The sequence below is a fragment of the Galeopterus variegatus genome, unplaced genomic scaffold, assembly GCF_000696425.1.
Source record: "Galeopterus variegatus unplaced genomic scaffold, G_variegatus-3.0.2 Scaffold921, whole genome shotgun sequence".
Lineage (NCBI taxonomy): Eukaryota > Metazoa > Chordata > Mammalia > Dermoptera > Cynocephalidae > Galeopterus > Galeopterus variegatus.
Window position 1 is genome coordinate 248,214 of NW_007727032.1, and position 19,264 is coordinate 267,477.

General features: G+C 45.8%; 1 protein-coding gene across 1 annotated transcript in view; it reads right to left on the reverse strand.

Moving 5' to 3' along the window:
• Positions 1–17,462: 17,462 nt before the first annotated feature.
• The window catches only part of XYLT1 (xylosyltransferase I), a 215,457-nt gene continuing 213,655 nt past the window's right edge, over positions 17,463–19,264 (reverse strand). Inside the window, exon 11 of the mRNA XM_008573422.1 lies at positions 17,463–17,785. Coding sequence (XP_008571644.1) covers positions 17,463–17,785 — 323 coding nt within the window. The remainder of the gene's footprint in view (positions 17,786–19,264) is intronic.

Here is a 19,264-nt window from a genome sequence, read left to right on the forward strand (position 1 = left end):
CAAAGATCTTATCATCTGAGCCGAGGTGCATTCAGGGGGAATTAGGGGAGAAAAGTAAAGGCTGGGGATGGTTATTTACCAGGAGAAGGTGGTGTACTGGAGTTTTCCACAGAACATGAATAGAAAGAGCCTGAATTATTTCTTTTTAAACTAACATTTGTTGAGGACACACTTTTTTTTTTGCCCGGCCCTGTGATAAATGCTTTGTATGCATTATCTTATTTAATGCCGGGAAGTTAATTTGTAGATGCTGTTTAATTTGTAGATGAGGAAACTGAGGCTTGGAGACGTTGATTAATCAGCCTAAGGTCAGAAACCATTGGCAAACTTAGTATTCAATTTGGGTTTGACTTTAAAATTCATGGGCTTAGCCAGCTTTTTGCAAGGACGTCTTCATTAATTCTGGGTGCATAAGTGAGTCAGCTAACACCTTTTGCCATCATGTTCTCACTCATCAAATGGAAGATTTCATTCCTTCTCAAATCTCAGGGCTGAATGAGAGAATGTGTGTGTGCGGACAGGCAGCAGCAGGCATACAGCCGGAAGGGGTGCTGTAATTCATTCATCGGGTTCTGGCTCCATACAAGCTTGAGAGAGCCTGTTCTGACATGATCTCCTGCTTCTCAAGCCTCCTATGGTAAGAAAGCTGTCGGCATGTGGGACAACCTTGAACTGCTACCTGCTTTCCAATTCCCCCTGGAAGGACTTCTCATACCTCAGCAGGCTAAAAAGCCAGAAGAGGCATTTCACTCTGGTTCCCAGCAATTTATTCTGCTCTGTGAACTTCTGTATCTGCTTGTCCAATTTCATGAAAATTGGATTAATGAGTGTTAATTGGCACTGACTCAGCTAGTTTAAAAGTGATAGTGTCAAATGGAAGAAGAGCCCACTGTTATGATAGCTGGATCCCAAAGCTTCTGAGAATTTGGTTTCTTCATCAAAGCCAATACCATAGGTCACTTAGCCAGGTTCTTCCAAGCTACTCTTATAGAAGACAATGTCATCCGCACAGATCTTTGAAAGGAGGAGGGACACTTCTTCCTTTAGAACAAGGAGAGGATTTGTGTTAGATGATTTAGTCAAGATGTTAATTCATTCATTTATTGAATCTTTTTGAAGCATCTACTATGTGTCAGGCCCCATTTTGGGCTCTGGAAAACCAGTGGTAAATAAAATGGGTGAAGTTTCATCCTCATGAAGCTTACATTCTAACTGAGGTTGGTAAATGTAACAAAATAAATATATGTACAATGTCACAACAGCATTTCCATCTGATACTTCTTTTTTCTCCATTAAGAGCTTTATTGAGATATTATTCACATACCATAGAATTCACTCATTCAAAATGTACAATTGAATTTTTTTTGGTATATTCATAGAATTGTGTAATCTTCACCACAATCAATTTTAGAACTTTTTCTTTAGAAATTTCTTTAGAAATTTTAGAAAAATTTATTTTACCCCAAAAAGAAACTTTAGCTATGCCGCTCCTACACTCCAATCCCCACTCCCAGTTCTAGGCAACCACAATCTACTTTCTCTACATAAAGATTTGCTTATTCAGGACAGAGAAAAGGTCTTTTCAGAGCAAGGGAGCATGGAAAGAGACTTTATTGTCCTCACCTTCCAAATGAGGCCTTTTGGACTCGGTTTCCCTTGAAGCTACCTTCAAGCTCACAGGCTTGGTTTCTGGGGGTTAGTGGGGGATGAAGGGCTGGCCAGTGTCCTGATATAAAACTACCCCTTTTATGATCTTACCTTTCACCTCTAAATCCTACCTGTGGTCACATGCTCAGCCAGTCAGGAAATGCTGAGAGTAAATATGCATGCGTGGACACAGAAGGGACTCCAGTCAGCTGTGCATTCACAATCCCAAGCAACACATAAGCATGTCACGTTTATAGAAGCTCCATTGTCATCCAAGTTGCCATAATCTCCCACCTGGACTGATGCAGTAGCCTTGTCTGGCCTCCCCAACTCCCATCTTGCCTGCCTTCCAGTCTGTTCTTCCCAAGACACCAGGATAAATGTTACAAAGTATGGATCTGACCATGTTACTCTTGTACTGATGCAAATCCCACGTAGTCCTCAAGATAGTCAAGGCTGCCTGTCATAGCTCATGAGAGCCGGCATAACCTGGCCCTGCCCACCTTTGGAACATTTTCTATCAGTATCTTCCCTTCAGTGTCTAAATCACTCGTAATTCCTGCAAAGTATAACATGCTCCCCAGCAGGCCTTTGCCTTCTTTGGAACACTCTTTTCCACCTATATTGTTCTGGCTAACTCCCACTCAGCCTTCAGATTTTAGCTGAGAGATTACTTTCTTTAAAAGGCCTTCCCTGTTTTTTCAAGATATAGTTAGGTACCTATATTAGCTCTCTATTGCTGTTTAATAAATTACCCCCAAACTTACTGCCTTAAAACAACAAATATTATCTCACATTTTCTGTGGGTCAGGAGTTCAGGAGTGGCTTAGCTGGGTGGTTTTGGGTCATGGTCTCTCATGAACTGCAGTCATGTTTTTGGCTGGGGCTGTTGTCATCTGAAAGCTTGACTGGGGCTGGAGGGTCTGTTTCCAAGATGGTGCCTTCACATGGCTGTTGGCAGGAGGCCTCAGTCCCTAACCCTGTGGGCCTCTCTATAGGACTGTTGAATGTCCTTATGACCTGGCAGCTGGCTTTCCCCAGAGTGAGTGATCCAAGAGAGAGCAGGGAGGAAGCTGCAATGTCTTTTACGTCCTAGTTCCTGAAGTCACATGCTGCCACTTCTACCATATTCTATTTGTCAGAAGCAATTCATTAAGTGAGGCTCACATGTCAGGGGGAAGGGAATTAAGTTCTGTCTCTTGAAAGGAGGAGCTTCAAAGAATGTATGGACATATAAGGGTACTTCAAAAGGTTCGTGGAAAAATATAACTAAAAGATAATATGAATCTTTCCACGAACTTTTAAAAGATGGCTTGGATTTAAAACTTGCCAAAGTGCCCCTTGTCCATCCTCCCACAGTATCCTGCACGTACTCCTAAATCAGCTCTTAGCACACTGTGTTGCCATGGGCTATCTCCCCACCATGAGTTCCTCAAGGATAAGGACTTGCTTCCATTTACAATTATATTTCTAAATTCGATCACAGTTCCTATACATAGCACCACTTAGTTGATGAATCAGTGACCTGTTCTAGACACATAAGAGGTGTAGATCAGTGCTTCTCAAACTTTCATATGTGTTCATGCAAATAACCTCGGTGTCTTATTAGATGAGGATTCTGATTCAATAGGTCTGGGGCAGAGCCTGACATGCTATTTTCCTAAAAAGCTCCCAGGTGATGCTGATGCTGTGCTCAGTGAACCACAGTTTGTGTCTATGATCCCATACCTAGACAAGCTTTTTTTTTTTATCCTTTTTGTCTTTTTTACTGGCTGGTAACGGGATCGCAACCCTTGGTGTCGCGCCCGTACCGGGGACTGGCAACAGGATCGCAACCCTCAGTGTTGCACCCGTGCCACGCTCAGCCAGTGAGTGGGAACCGGTCACCACATGGGATCCGAACCCTTGGCGGGAGCGCCGCCGCGCTCCCAAGCGGCGCACTCTCCAGTGCGCCACCGGGCCGGCCCCTAGACAAGCTTAATAGCATAGCTGGACAACACTAGGCTAGCCAGGAGGTAGTGTCAGCCTAGTCATGGGTACACCTATGGCATACTGGGCTCACTCCACTGGCCCAGGTTGATTGAGATGTCAGTTAGACAGTCAAGGGAGGTCTGTGTAATATAGGCAGGCAGTACATTCACAGTTGGCTCTGGAATGTAGAGCTGGGCAGGGGCGACTCATGTATGAATAAAAAGATTGTATGGTACAAGTGAGAGATGGAGGGAAACTGGGTGAACTACCTGGGGTTATACGAAAGATAGATGGGATTGAGCAGGTGGTGGAGATCACGTGCATCCCAGAGAACTCATGAAGCCCAATGTGCCTGGTGTGGTTGAAGCACAGCTTTGGCTGGAGGCAGTACGTGCTATTCCTCCCAGTTTGGGGGAAGATGCGATTCTAAGGCTAACATTGTAAAGAATATCGAGTTAGTCTGGAACATTGAGATGTTTCCTGTAAATATCTTGGATCTCACTTTTATCCTTGTGGCTCAGGTTTTAACAAGGTGGAGCACATAGATATCTACGTGTGAAATCTGTGGTCTCAAGCTAGGCATTGTCTTCTTACCACATGAGGGGCCAATGTAAGCATAGGGTGTGTTGGGCTGGGTCACAGACCCTTCACACCCATTCTGTGCAGACTGGGTCACAGACCCCTCATACGCAGGTCTTGAGCTAGGTAATTGGAAAAAGATACTGGGAGCTGTTGGCAAGGTTGACACGCTTTATTCGGACACGAGCTCAGCCCCCAGCGGGTCAGAGCTGTTGTCTTTTATACTAGAGTCAGATAACTAAGGAACACATGAGTGCCAGTCAGATAGCCAAGGAACACCCGGGCGTGCATGCGCAATTAACATATTTACAAAAGACAAGCTGAGTCATGCTCAGCTGGATATGAGATGAGGGAGCCTGACCAGTCAGTCTCCATTTTCCTCACAGGGTGATAATAATGAACTCAACATTCGAGGAAAGTTTCCACATCCATTCAGTCTAGTGGTTCTCTGCACATTGGAATCACTGGGGAGCTTTAAAAATTACTAATGTCTGGGTCCCGCCTCTGGAGATTCTAATTGGTCTGGAGTGTGGCTTGGGCATCAGGATTTTTAAAACCTCTCCAGGTAAATCTATTGTGTGGCCATTGTTGAGAGCCGCTGATTTAATCTTACATGAACCCTTCAATAATAAGTAAAGCAGGTAAGATCCCTGCCCACCCCCTCCCACTTTTTTTAAGAAATGGAAAAACTGTATCACAGAAAATTGAGTGACCGACTCAAAGCCACACAACCAATAAATAGGAGAGTTGGACTCAAACCCATGTTCGTTGGCTCGTGCTCTTTCAATATGCATCACCAATATTGCCTGCAGATGGCTAGTATTATGCCCATTACAAACGAAGAGAAATTGAGGGATATAGCAATTAGATTTCTGGATAAAGGTCAAACTTTGAGGTAGGGTGCAGCTAGGGTTCCATGCCCCTGATGTCCCTGGATGTTTCTCTGCTCCTGTTTTTTGAAGTTTGGGCCAATACCCATATTGGAAAAATAAATTCTAGGCTCCTTGATAACAAGGTCAATGTCACTATCTGCTGATGCAGACCATGAATAGCCAAGGTTGGAAAGTAAAAGTTGGCAGGAAGGACTGTACTTCATTGGACCCAACCCTAGAATGTTAATGTTCTTGGTTCTGAGCAATTCTTGTCCCTAGAGTTCATCAAAGTTCATCCTTGGACACTTGTGACTAACCTGCCCCCTGCTACCCATACCCAACTAAATTAGCAGATGCTCATGACCAAACGAGACTGAGGCTGGGAGGCTGAAATAATTCCCATGGTGGTGAGGGAGACCCCAAAGGTTTTATTTTTAAAAAAAGCATTATCTAAGGAATGAAGCCAAAGTGCTCAGATACCACTTGGCAGCCAGGGATTGTGTTAAATCCAAATAATAGGGACAAGGGGAGTATTTTGTGGTAATTGTTATCATAGCTGTCACCAGAGCTTCTCTTAGAGGAGCACTATCTAAATATAGAATTTAGGAGAGAACTTAGCTTTCTAGTTTTCTTTAGGTGTGATATGTGAAGCCCCGAGGGACAGGTCTGCAAAGAGGTAGTGGGATAAAAAGAGATAACAGGGCATTTGGGGACGGAAGAGGGCAGACAGAGGAAGAAACATGACTGGGAATGAAGAGCTGGAAATCCCCGAGGGACAGGTCTGCAAAGAGGTAGTGGGATAAAAAGAGATAACAGGGCATTTGGGGATGGAAGAGGGCAGACAGAGGAAGAAACATGACTGGGAATGAAGAGCTGGAAATGGAAACATGTTTGGAAGCTGGAGACTGCACAGGCAGGTATGACCTAGAGATTTCTGGGGCTTCTGAGAATGAGGGTATCTAATATTAAATTTTAAATCATTTGAAATGCTCTCACGCAATCCCTTACCTGAAAGCTTTGATAAAATCTGCTGGCCACATAGCTCTGCAATAGTATTTTTAGGAATGATGGGATCGGGGGGCATGTGGTGCAGAAAGGATATAAAAAGAACCTGCAGAATAGAGGGGTGATATGTAAAATGAACCATTTCAGTGAAAGTGGAATCCAGGGTTTGGAGGTGAACTTGACTCTCCCCAAGAACCGCCAAAGAGATTAGGGGCAGTACCATGTCTTCCTCAGTTTGGAGTGTTTGAGAAAATCTCACTTGGATCTCGGATGTCAAGGTGATACCATCTTGTCATAAACAGAGGCTTAAGGAAGACATCAAGTCTCAGAGAATGAATGTGGAGACCAGACTAAATGAAATGCCCCTGAAGAAATTATGGATGTAGCCGCAGTTCACTCATTGATTCATCCATCCATCCATCCATTCATCCATCCATCCATTCATTCATTCATCAAACACTGGCACACCGTCTTATGTGTCAAGCCCTTTAATGTGTGCTGAGAGTATAGACATTGTCCCTGCTCCCAGGAACTTTCACCTTTGATGTGTGAAGGCAAGGGGAACTGACAATTATTGAGCTGCTTCAGCATACAGATACTAAGATATGTATTTTACATGTGCTGCCTTTTAAAAAATTCTCCCAACAGCTCTGTGAGTAAGTAATCATTTTCCCCAATGTACAGAAGGGAATTTGAGGCCCAGATGGGTTAGGGAACCTGACTCACACCTGACTCAGCTAATCCATGATGAAACCAGTGTTTGGACACAGGACTGTCTGATTCCAAAATTAGAGGTGAGTTCCTTATTTTGTTTAGAGGCACCAGAAAACTGGTAGTAAGTGGATCAGCCTTGATAGTGTGATTTGGAAAGCATTCCTTATACTTCTGAGTCCCACCCAATCTGCTCCGATGCCTAAAAGCTCATACACTTTCTACCAGTGGATTAACCATTGCTTTCCTCATTAGCTCCACTTTTAGGAGCTTAACAACCAATGCAGCAAGCCATGGCCACCTCACCGTGATGAGTCTGCTAGCATGACTGTTCTGGTGAGGGGACAGAGCATGGAGGTCTCAGTGGAGACTGGGATCCCGGGATGATGATGCTACAGAAATGTGGAGAGAGATGTTCCTCTTCATGGCAGGTAATCAGGCCTTGCCTCCTGCCTCAGGTTGGAATAATCCACCATAATTAGCAAAGGGCACTTACATGGGCCTTTTTAATGCCTCCTGTGCCCAGGCTATAAGGATAAAAGGAGAAATCCATTATGATGTCCTATCAGCATGAACACTCCACAACTAATTAAGGGAGGGTGAAATCATCTGCACCATCCACGCGACATTTATTTAAGATGATTTGCTTAAGAGATAGGCCCAGAGCCCTTCTCCTCAGAGAGGTATACAGGAGCTGGGCAGAGACAATTTTGGCACTTGAGGAGCAGAAATGAATTGGACAGGTAAGCTTAGAAGCCACATGGGCCTGGAGTCGGCTGTGGCAGTGGAGGGTCATCTGCTACTTTGCTCTGTCCAGCACCATCCTCTCTCTTTGGGGATATACTTCTCTTCTCCAATCGTGTGATAGAGATGGGGCTGTCAATCGCTGTTTTCTACCCAATCCTCTGGCCACAGGGGTGGGCACATGATCCAGGCTCATCCAATCATAACACCTTGTTTGCCTGACCCCAATGATAGGTTCAGAGTTAGAGCCATCTTTTTTGTCAATGAGGACAAAGGACATTGATGTTTTTGTGTTATGGTTTTGAAGGACAAGAAGCAGGTCCTTCTGAGGCCTCCTTTCCTTACCATGTGGAGTCAGCTTTCTGTAGGAGAGGACAGAATCAAACGGGGGCCAGAAAAAATGGAGAAAAAGGGGACTATGTGTACTGAGGCTCCAGTTCCAGTTCCTAAATCCCCTAAGGCCACTCTAGTTCTTGTACTTTGCATTTTAATTCTGTTATCTTCCACAGTGTCATGATCTCATAAATTCCCCTTCTGATTCCAATTCTGCGAGTTGGGTTCCTGTTACTTGTAAGTGAAAGAAACTTGACCAACGTGATATAAACACAACAAATTGTATCTTGAGAATATTTTCTTCTAAGAAACTGGTACCTTACATGTTCTGGAGTGGGTGCAAGTGGGAATTGGACAGTGCATGTATTAGTAGGTTTCTGTTGCTTATAACAGAAATAACTGAAACTCGGTAATTTGTAAAGAATGAAAATTTCTTTCTTTTTTTTTTTTTTTCCTTTTTGTCTTTTTTCGTGACCGGCAACAGATCGCAACCCTCAGTGTCGCGCCCATACCGGACTGGGACCGGCAACGGGATCGCAACCCTCGGTGTTGTGCCCGCACCTCGCTCAGCCAGTGAGCGGCTGGTCTGTATGTGGGATCCGAACCCTCGGCAGGAGCACCACCACACTCCCAAGCGGCGCACTGTAGCAGTGCGCCACCGGGCCGGCCCCGAAAATTTATTTCTTACAGTTTCGGAGGCTGGGAAGTCCAAAGTCCAGGGGACACATCTGGTGTGGGCCTTCTTCTGGGTGGTGGCTCTACAGTAACACAATGTATCACATGGCGGGAGAATGGCATGAGTGAGAGAGAGCCAGCTTCACTCACTCTCCTTACATAGCTGTCAGAACCACAACCATTACCCCATGAATGCATCAATCCACTCACAAGGGCGAAGTCTCTGCAATCTAATCACCTCTTAACCCCCCACCTTTCAAATAGCATAACTGGATTTCCCACCCAAACTCTGTTACAAATGGGGGTCAAGTTTCCAATACATGAACTTTTGGGAGACACACTTAACTCCAATGCAACAGCAATGCACCTGCACGTCTGAACTTGAAGGGACCTCAGTGATCAACGGGCCCCGCTCTCCCAATTATTTGGCCTTTGAGGAACAGACTCACTATGATCACAAAGCAAATCATTGGCAGAACCAGGGCTCAGGAGGACTGACGTCTCTTGGTTCTCAGGCCAGTACCTCTCATCAGGGTTGAGGCTGCATGAGGTTTCCAGGCAGAGCAGAGGAACAGATGAATTAACTATGAATGTCCAAGATGAGAAGCCTTCAAAACCTGACCTCAGGCCAGTCATACCTCCTGTTGGCCCCAGCTCTAAGTTACTACCCTTCTAACTATCCAAGACCAGGCGAGGAGTGAATTATTCTTGGTGTGGTTTCACTCTCAGAGACCTGGCCTAGAACTCAACTTTTAGCATCCTGGCAGCAAGCCAGCCCTTCAAAAAGCCTCACTGCTTCTGCCAGTAGTTTGGATTTCAAAGAATGGTTGTCTGCATATGCCCTGCAGCCACCAAAGAGGTTGGCTGATGGGGGCACACAATGGGCACTGCTGAGATAGAACTTTCTACTCCCACTTCAACTAGAGTAGCCCCTCCTAATCCCCAATTTTTAAAAGTCTCCTTTATACTCATATATTGGGGTTTAATATACAATTTTGTTTGAAAAAGGGTTCCCCTTAAAGGAAGTAAAGAAAGAAAAAAACTTAAAACTATTAATCCAATGAACTTCAACCACTACTATTCTCTGAACCAAAGATGACATGTGACAGGTCAAATAAATAAGAAATTCCATCCAACCCTTCAATGAAATAGGCCAAGAAACCTCATTATTGAAGGTAAAAATCATGGTTTACTTTACAGTAACCCATACTGTGACATATATTATCAATCAGATAATGAATGTAAAGATAGCATCTTTGACAAATGACCCCATGCACATGTTGTTAATTAAAAAATGTGGTCTCATTCACTTGTTCATGCATTAAATATTTATTGAGTGCCCATACTCTGGACTTGCTGTGCTAAATACTGAAGCCACCACAGTGAACAAGACAGCTATGAACCTTACTCGTATGGAGATTTTAGAAATTTACTCTTCCGTTGCAACAAAACCCATTTTTAAAGGACTTCTCTATGGGTGGAGAAGGCGGGAGGGGTGGTTGGCTATAAGGTCAGGCTGGAAAAAAGGTTTTGGCAAATGAATCTTGGGTCCATCCATCTTTCCAAATATGGGGTCACTCACCTTCTCTCCTGAGCCAAGCTCGAGTAGGCTGAAGCAGACACAGCTCCCCGTATATTTTCATGTCTGCCTGTTTAATGAGGAGATCTCTAGCTTATTTTATTCTGGTTGCTAAAATCCTATTTGGATCTCAGTGCCACTCTTCACTTTTAAGGGCTTTGAAAGATGAATTAGAGGCATCCCCAACACTTAGCCTTGGTCATGGCCCTCAGAAGCCACATTTCAACATGATGGTGAGCCTACCTGAGGATGGAGAAACCGGTCCTCCCAATGATATGTCAAGTTCTCTTTGAGGGATAGAAAACCTTGGTTCTAGACTTGTCCATGACCATGGATGGCTTCAGGCAAATCACTTTACCCACCTGGCTGTCTCTTTACCTATGGAATGAAGGGGCTGAAATTTGGATTTTCCCAGAGGAACATCTGAATTTCTATTTCTGGCTGCATCCATTAAGATAAGGCTAGCTGCTCTTAGTGGCATAACAAAATAAATATTTCTTTCCAAGTCATAGTCAATAGGAGTGACTGGTTAGGTGGCCTTTCATGTGGCTCTTCAGGGGCCCAGCCTCCTCCCATATTGTGACTCTGCCTCCTTTAAGTTGGTGGCTATGTGAAGTTTCGAAAAGAGCAGTAGAAGAGGCCAACTGAATGAATGCACAAAGTCGAGAAGATTGAAAGCTTGTGAGCTGGCAAATGGGGAAAGATTGAGAAGAGGCTCTAATGGGAAGTTTTGTGGGCCAGGGCTAAAGGTGCAGTAGTATGTCCATTCCACCTGCATTCCACTGCCTGAAGCCAGTCCCATGCCACACCTAAGAGCAAGGCAGTCTGGGAAACGTAGTCTAGCTGTGTGGTGAAGAGGAAAGGGAAAGAGGTTTGCTCAACAACGAGCCAATTGGGTAAAGAAAACTATTTGCAAATTTAGACGGCAGTCCCTCCTGTTATCTTCTACCCAATAAGGGTTTAAAATCACATACTTCCTGCCTCAACCAGGGGAATGAATCACTTATAGGAGGGTGTTGCAAAATCCGGTTGGGAAATGACAACAGCCTTCATGAGGGAATGTGTCCACACATGACATGTTCCTAGGAGAGGCTCAGTTTATGCCCCTGGTCTCAGCATCCCAACCAGTTGGTGCCTCTTTAACTCCCAAAAGCATCCCAGTTTGAATGATAAATTATAATGGTCATCCTATCTGTTATGGTGCAGGTGACGGGAGAGAATATAAGACTGCATGAAGATGTAGCATATTGTTGAAAAGAAGCTATACAGTCACTGCTCCATAAAGACAGTATTTTTTTTTTATTTTAAAATTCTGCATCTGAAAACACAGTATGACAGAAAGCATCTATATACACCTGCAGTGTTTTTGGTATGATACAGTATTTAATACATCAACTGTTTTCTGCAAAAACTTTTGCTTTGTCAGACAGAAACAAATGTCCCTAGACAAAAAAATACAGCTAAGGCACAATTTTGTTGTTATCATTGTTGTTTTTCTGCTAAATGAAAAGACGGACAAGGTGCAAAACTGGGCAGGTAATGTAATTGTTTCCGAGAATCACATTCTACCTTGAGGAGCAAGTGTTTGTATGATTGGAACTTTGATTATTGGTCAATTTCAGCTAGTTCAATATATCTGAAAATACTCCTTTAAATAAATAGCAAAATATCTACATCTTTCAGTGTGTGCCATTTGAGTTCTCTCTCTTTTTTTTAAAACTTTATTTACAGATTCTCTTTTTTAAAATCAATACATTACAAAATATTTCTGTACAGTTTTATGCATATTATGATCTATAACAAAATAGTTATTTTTAAAAACTATATCACCATGTCTTTGACAACAATGAAGAGACAGTAATAACTTATTGTGAGACCTCTAAAACAAAAACCTAAACAAATGCTATTGACAACATTATATTTAAAATAAGGAAATAGACACAAGGACTACAAAGACAATTGCGCTCAATTCCAGTGAATTTCCTATGAAAACCCTGGGGTTGTCTTTGGCCTCCATCAGCACTGGAGCGATGGGAGGGTAAGGGGTAGGGTCTGAAGGTAGAAAGAGGGTGATCCCTTTAAGAACACTACCCAACCGCTGGGAATATTTAATGCTATCACTTTCCAGGCAGGAAGGACGAAGAGATAAATTGAGAAACCCTCCTGATTTATCCTCGAATGAAGTACGTAAAGTCACCCCGTCTTGGGAGGAGGGGAGGTTTGGAAAGCCGATGCGGGCACTCTGCTGTTAATTAAGCCAGCCCATTATGCTCGGAGAGAGTGTTTCATGAGCTGGCTAAGGTTGGGATGAGCGCCCAAGCCTTCCTTTCGCCCATAGGAAAAATATGGGATCATTTTCTTAAGAGACGACATTTGTAAGCAATTTCTATTGCATCTGCAAACTACAGATCAGCAGCCCCTCGCTTAGGAGCATCAGGATGCTCTTACTTCTGTGATGTTGGTGGAAATCAGAGGGGGAGGAAGGTCAGCTTTCCAAAAATAATTTTAAGGCCACATTTCAAAAAAGAGAAACCTAAGGCTTTTTTTTTAAAAAAAAAGGGGGGGTGGGGGTGGGGATGGGAGAAGCAAGTCGAAAGAAAATGAGAAATGGAGTCGATGGCATTAGGAAAGGGGCTGGCAAGGGACAGAGCCTGCTTTCTGGTGGTGTCTGCAGGCAGAAGCAGCTGCAGTATTCCCAGCCAAATGGAGGGGAAGAGAGGTCGCTTTCTCCCTGCACGGGGCTTGGCAAGAACAGAACCAAAGACAACGTGAGGGGTAGACACAGGTGGTGCATGAAAGCCCTCCTCAGTTTTACGAGGGTCCTATACAATATCTTGTTTGCAAGGTAAAAAAAATAATACTTCTAAGTTGAGAGAGAGAAAGAGAGAGAGAGAGAGAGAGAGAGAGAGAGAGAGAGAGAGAATTTGCATAGATCGTACATTCAGCTCAAGCAGATTTGGACACCTTTATCCCCCCAGGTAAACTTCTCAGCAGACACAATGAGGTAGCGCCTGTGATAGACCCATGGGCAAAGTAAGGTAACTGAGGCAGAAACAAAGAGGACATCCCATGAGCAAGCACAGCTCCGTGTGGGCTCTAAAGAGGCTTCCAGAGACATGGCAAGTTGACTGCCCAAACTTGGGATTTGGTGGGAGCCCGGCTGTCCCCACACCACTCCCCTCTTCCTGGAGCCTGTCCTTGCCACTTCTGCCTGGATGGATGGAATCCTGGGAAGTGTGACCCAGCCAGAGGTGGACCTCAGTATGTCTAAGGGACAGCAGTCCAGATCTCCAAATTCTGTGCCTTCGTTCCTTCAGCATATGGTCATCATTCCCCATTCCCTTCAGAGTTCAACAAGAGCTATTATTTTTGCCCATACCTAATGCTGACTTTCCCCCTCCTGCACTAGGGCAATGCCTAACCTCATTTTAAACCACCTCTCCAGAAAGGAGAGGTTGCTGGCAGCGTACACACAGAACTGTGAGATTTTTCTTTGCCTACACTCTGTTAAAAAGAAAAAAAAGAAGTTGAAAAATAAGATTTTCTGTAAAAACCTGAATTTCTGTCCTCTTTTACCAAATTGGAAGATTCCACTACACTGTGCTTGTATTCTTATGTGCAAGGACAGGCTACAACTGAGCAGAGGCCACTCTTTCTAGAGGGGTCACAGGCATGCTGGTAAGACCACAGTCCCCACCACTCCCTTTTGTCTTACACCAACAGTTTCACTCATCTGTGTTAGTGTCCTGCACTCTCTAAGCATTTGTGACCCCTACCACAGAGTGTGGCTTTGATTTGGAGGGCCCACCTTGAGTGTGCTGACAGCTGCTTCCAACCCACCCCGGGATGCTGCTGGGGAGCTGGTGTCCCAAATCCTCAGTGAACTTGGTTGTGAAAGTGGGTGTTGGCTCATGCCCCACACCCTGCGGCTACTGCACCCCTCTACTCTGCACCTTCTTGGCAGACAGGTCAAGGTTCCAGCCAGTGTTTTCCCTGCATCTGCAAACTAGAGAAGTTGGAAAAAGGTCCCCACACACCCAGGCCTCTGCCCAGAGTGGCTTGTAATCCACCCCTTTGGGATGAGAAGTTGTGTGGTCTTACTCATTCCCTCTAAACTCCACTTGCAGTTTAAAAGTTAACCTAACAATGAAAAATAAAGCCAGGATGACTCCTGATCCCTCCAGAAAGGCTTTTCTTCAAAGGGAAGAACCAGTGCACTTTTTAAAACCCAGAGGCCTCAGGAATCGCTCCCTTTCTGTTGGAGACATATGCTTTACGCACGGCCTGGGAAGCAGGATTTGGGAAGGTTGGCTGTCTACTGAGCCCAATTTCTGCCTGAACACCACTGGGTGGGTGGGAAATCGTAAACAGGGATATTGAATGCTTCCTCCTCCCCACAATCCAACCCGAGTCCTATGTGTAAGCCTTCTCAAGTTTCCAGGGACCTAGCCAGTGGCTCAGCTCACAGTTGCTGTGCCTTTGCAGATGGCAATAGGGTTTCCAGGGACCACAATCTATGCTTTTGAAATCCTCAGGCAGCCGTAGCTCAAGGCTGCCTGACCAATGGTCTCTGACAAATAAATCATTCTCAGGGAAAAAAAAAAAAAAAAAAAAAAAAAGGAGTTACACTATTTTCCCTGGGAAAACAGCCCCTTTTCTCAAATCATGCTGGGCTTTGTTCGAAATTTTCCTTCTTTACCAAATGTAACGGCTGCAAAGTTCTTCTCTGATCCAAGAACAGAGACAAATGAACACCCCGTGTGACTTCTCAGCTCCCCGATTATTGTGGGGAGTGGGGAGTGAAGCCACGGGGGCAGGGGACTGTCCCCAGAGTAAGCTAGCTGTGCCATTTCTCTTCTTGTTCCAGGAGGGAGAAAAGTCAGAAATGTCAGTGGGTGCAGGAGGGGCCCCGTCTCCGAGTCTGCAGGCTCCCATTGTACACAGGAAACCGCCAGGGCCGAGTCCCTGAAACCACTGCAGATAACGCTGCGGAAATCACAGAGCCCTGGTTGCCTGGCAAGAAAGGTGAACGGGGAGGCTCCCAGGTGACTTGAGCAGCCCAGAGAAACCCTGACCAGAGGCAGGGGCGGGGGCAGAAAGAGGACACGGCACCCAGCTTGTGGCTCCCACAGAGTCTGATCATGTGGACCTTCTGAAAGACCACTAGGGGCCCCAGAAACACTGTTGACAGTGCCTGTCTCCTGGGTCTCCTGGCTAGACTGCCCACCATCTTCCTAAGATGGGTCTCCTTCTGAAAAAGCCCTTTTCTGTTTCCCTCTGCCATCATCACATCGAGGACCAGGGTTAGATGGGACATGGGAAGCCATCGATAGAGAAGGAGGGATGGCCCATGCTTTCTGGTCAGTGCGTCCCCTCCCCCAGGTCTTCAGCCTGTCACATCCCTGTGCCTGGCAGGGGGACAGGGGTGGCTCAGAAATTCCAACACTCTTGGTATTGAAGGGACAGATGAAGCTAACACCCTGCAGAAGGGGACATGAGACTCCAGTGGTCCCCAAGACACCCCACTGCAAGCCAGAGGATGATGCTGGTCAAAGCTTTCTCCTTGTGGTGTCCACACTCCTGCTTTACTCTGAGGACAAGGAGAATGTAGGGCAGACACAGAGAGAGAGGAACCGAGAGAGCGAGAAAGAGACAGAATGATAGACAGACTAGGGGGCAGGTGGGAGAGGAGGGGAGGGGGTGGCAAGGGGTGGGGGACAGGGAGCCTTTTGTGAATAAAGGCAGCTTCAGTTAGTAAGATAACATAATTGACAAGCTGCGAAAACAGCACCTACTAATTAGTCATTGACTAAAACATATAAATAATAAATATCTAAAGTGTTCTTTCTCTATGTCCTCCATTGCCAATAGGACATCCTGCCTTGCTGGGCGGGGGACAGGGGGCCACACGACTGACAGGCCATCCTGGAGGTACTGCAGAACCTTAAACCCTGGGATGGAGAGAAATACAAGGACTGTATTCTCTCTGTATCCATGGGAAGGGTAGTTGGCAACCAGGGGCTGACTTTTCCAAGGGAGTCCTGTCATTTGGGGAGGTGGGATTCCAGGGGGAAGGGAGCCTCTGGGGAAAGGTTCTCCAGATTAGCAGGGAAGGCCCTACAGGAGACACATGGCAAGGAAACCCTTCAGCCTTCTGGTAACTCAAGCAATGTTAATAATACTATCTTTTATTTTTTTAAACAACCTTCCCACTTTTACGTTGCATGTCCTGATGGGCCTGTTGGCACCTCAGATAAGGAAGGGCATGAAATTAAAAACCAAATCTGAAATGCTTTTTCCTGGATGTGAAGTCTGGTCCATGCGGTTTGGTCACTCCCAGCAGCACCAAGTGTGCAATTCACAAAGTTGTGAGTGCCTGACCTCAGACCCAAAGGACCTCTGTGCTAGCCAGGTCTGGAGTTTGGCTCCAAGCAATTTTGTGAGTTTCCTGGCCACGGTCCCCAAAGCTCCCATTTTCAAGGACCAAAGAGGTCATGGTCTTGCTCTCCCAGCCCATGTAGCATCATCCCATTTCTGCTACATTGTGTGGTAGGCTTGAGGGAGGGTAAGCAGGCCACTGGACAGTTGGCAGTCACACTTCTGGGTAGATCTCAGCCATGTCATGGCAAAAGGCTTTCTCGATTTGTTAGTTACGGAGGGCAACAGCTCAACCTGAGAAGGGTGGGTGGGAGGCTCAGAGCCCTCCCAAGCCTGTTCCCTCCCTGGGAGAGGGCCCATGACTGTGACTTTCAATGGCTGTCATTTTGGGACTGGCACAGTTTCCCAGAAGGATGAACAGAAGGATGGGGCTGGAGACCACACCATGGTCTGGGCAGTGCTTATCAAACTGGCTTTTGCAGAGCCCTTGGGGTCTGAACAGGTACCTTGGGAGATGCCCTTGGCAAAGGGACTGACTGGCAGGCTGAGCCTCTAGAGGGAACCTCACCAGAGCAGCTTGGATTTCATCTGCACCTTGAATATCTACCTACCACTGCACTTAGTAAACAAAGTTCTGCTGCTCAAAACAAAAGTTTGAAAATCGCTTGTCCTGGGATTGGTCATTAAAGTGGGAAGACAAGGAACCTGTAGATCTTGAGGATCAACCAGAAGAGGCGAGACCACTGTGGCACTGGGACTGACCCATCCCCGCCCTCAGAAGCCAGCTACCAAATGCAGGTGTTCTGACCCTGCTTTGGCCTCTTAACCTTCATTTTCCATCATTCTACGGCCAGGAGAGTCCCTTACACAAAAGGCACCCCCTGGGGTGGGAGGCCAGGGTTCAAGCCCCGTTGGCCTCTCTGGCTGTTTTCCCACTGAGATCCGCTGTGGCCCCCTGGTGCCCAGTGCTACCTGAGCCGACCATCAGGTTTGACCGCCCCCAGCTCCGACTTGGGGTCGGGGCTGAAGGAGCTCCAGGCCGTCTGGCTGCAGGTCTGCATGACCGGGCAGGCAGTGGGGCCCGTGGCACAGATGTCCATGGCGGTCCACATCCCACCCACCAGCGAGTCCAGCCAGCCCTCCAGCGCTGTGCCCGTGGAGGCGGCGTTCCTCCGAGCCTGCTCCACTTGGGCGGGGCTGATGGGGAGGCTGAGGACGGGGTTCAGGCTCTGGAAGCTCTGCTCCATGTAGGCGCTGCGGAGGGGCCCGTTATGCATCTTCAGTGCCTCCTCTGAAAGCCAAAGGGAACACGAACATGATTCGAAGAGCCACTAAATGGGTACATACTTCCTATGTGCCTGGTGCCCCACCAGGCACTGTGCGTCACCTCGATTAATCACAAGAAAGTTCTTTTATCAGTCCCAGGAATGCAGGGCACAGTGCATTCCTTTATTCATTCAGCACATATTTATGGAGCATCCTCAATAGCCCAGACATTCATTCATTCATTCAATACTTTTAAGCACTTACTTTTTGCACAGCATTCATTCAATGGGTATTTACCGAACATCCGTAATTAGCAAAGCATTTATTTATTTCATAAAGATTTACTACATGTCTATCAGATACCAGCCCCTATTCTAGGAGATGGAGTGAACCAGATAGTCAGGGATGTTAAGATCCAGTGGAAAGAGACCTACGACAACAAAGGAATAAACAAGTAGATAAATAAGGTCATTTCAAGCAGTGGTAAATGTCATGAAGGGGATAAACAGGGTATTGAGTCAGAGCAGGGGGTGACAAACTATGGCTCTGGGGCCAAATCTGGCCCACCACCTGTTTTTGTAAATAAAGTTTTATTGAAACATGGCCTATTTGTTTGCTTATTGTCTATGGCTGCTTTTGTGCTACCATAGCAGAGGCGAATAGCTGAGACAGATCATACTTTTTGCTTGAAAAGCCAAAAATATTTACTATCTAGCCCTTTACAGGAAAAGTTTGCCAGCTCCTGGGTTAGACAGTGACAGGGTGTTTAACCTCTCTGGGGAGGTGACATCTGAAATGAGTGCTGATTAAGGTGAAGGAAGAAGCCACATACAGATCCTGGGGAAGAGAATTCTGGGCTGACGGAACAGCAAGTACAAAGCCTAATTAGAGTCTTTCCCCAGATCACACAGATAATGAGTGTCAGGGCCAAGGTTTGAACCTAGGTCTGTTGACCTCAAAGTCATCTCTCGGCTGCTAAGTGTCCACTATGAACTCTGAATAAGCCATGGACTTCTGCTTCCTGGCAGCCTGGTCCAAGGCATGGTGCATGAACTGACCACAGCAAAATCGTCCTGGCAAGCATGAAGCCTGGACCAGAGTGGGGTCAAACTAGCCATAACAGCTTTGCTTTGTCGAGCACCTACTACATGCCAGCTATTCTGCAAAATACTTCATGCAAGAGCCTGGGTACTGCAGTCGGGCTGTCTGGGTTTGAATACCCACGTCCTGCATACCACGGGTGTGACTTCTGACTTCAACACCCTGTGGCCTCAGTTTCCTCATCAATAAAATGGACACAACACTAATATCTTCCTCATAGCTTTGTTTATGAGGATTAAATATGTTGACATATAAAATACTTAAAAGGGCACCTACTATACATTAAAGGCTTGAAAAAGTTTAGCTAGGATTATTATTATTGGCATTATTAGTCCATAATCCTTGCACAAACAAAAATCTCTATGGTTGATTTTATCATCCCCATTTTACAGATGAGGAGACA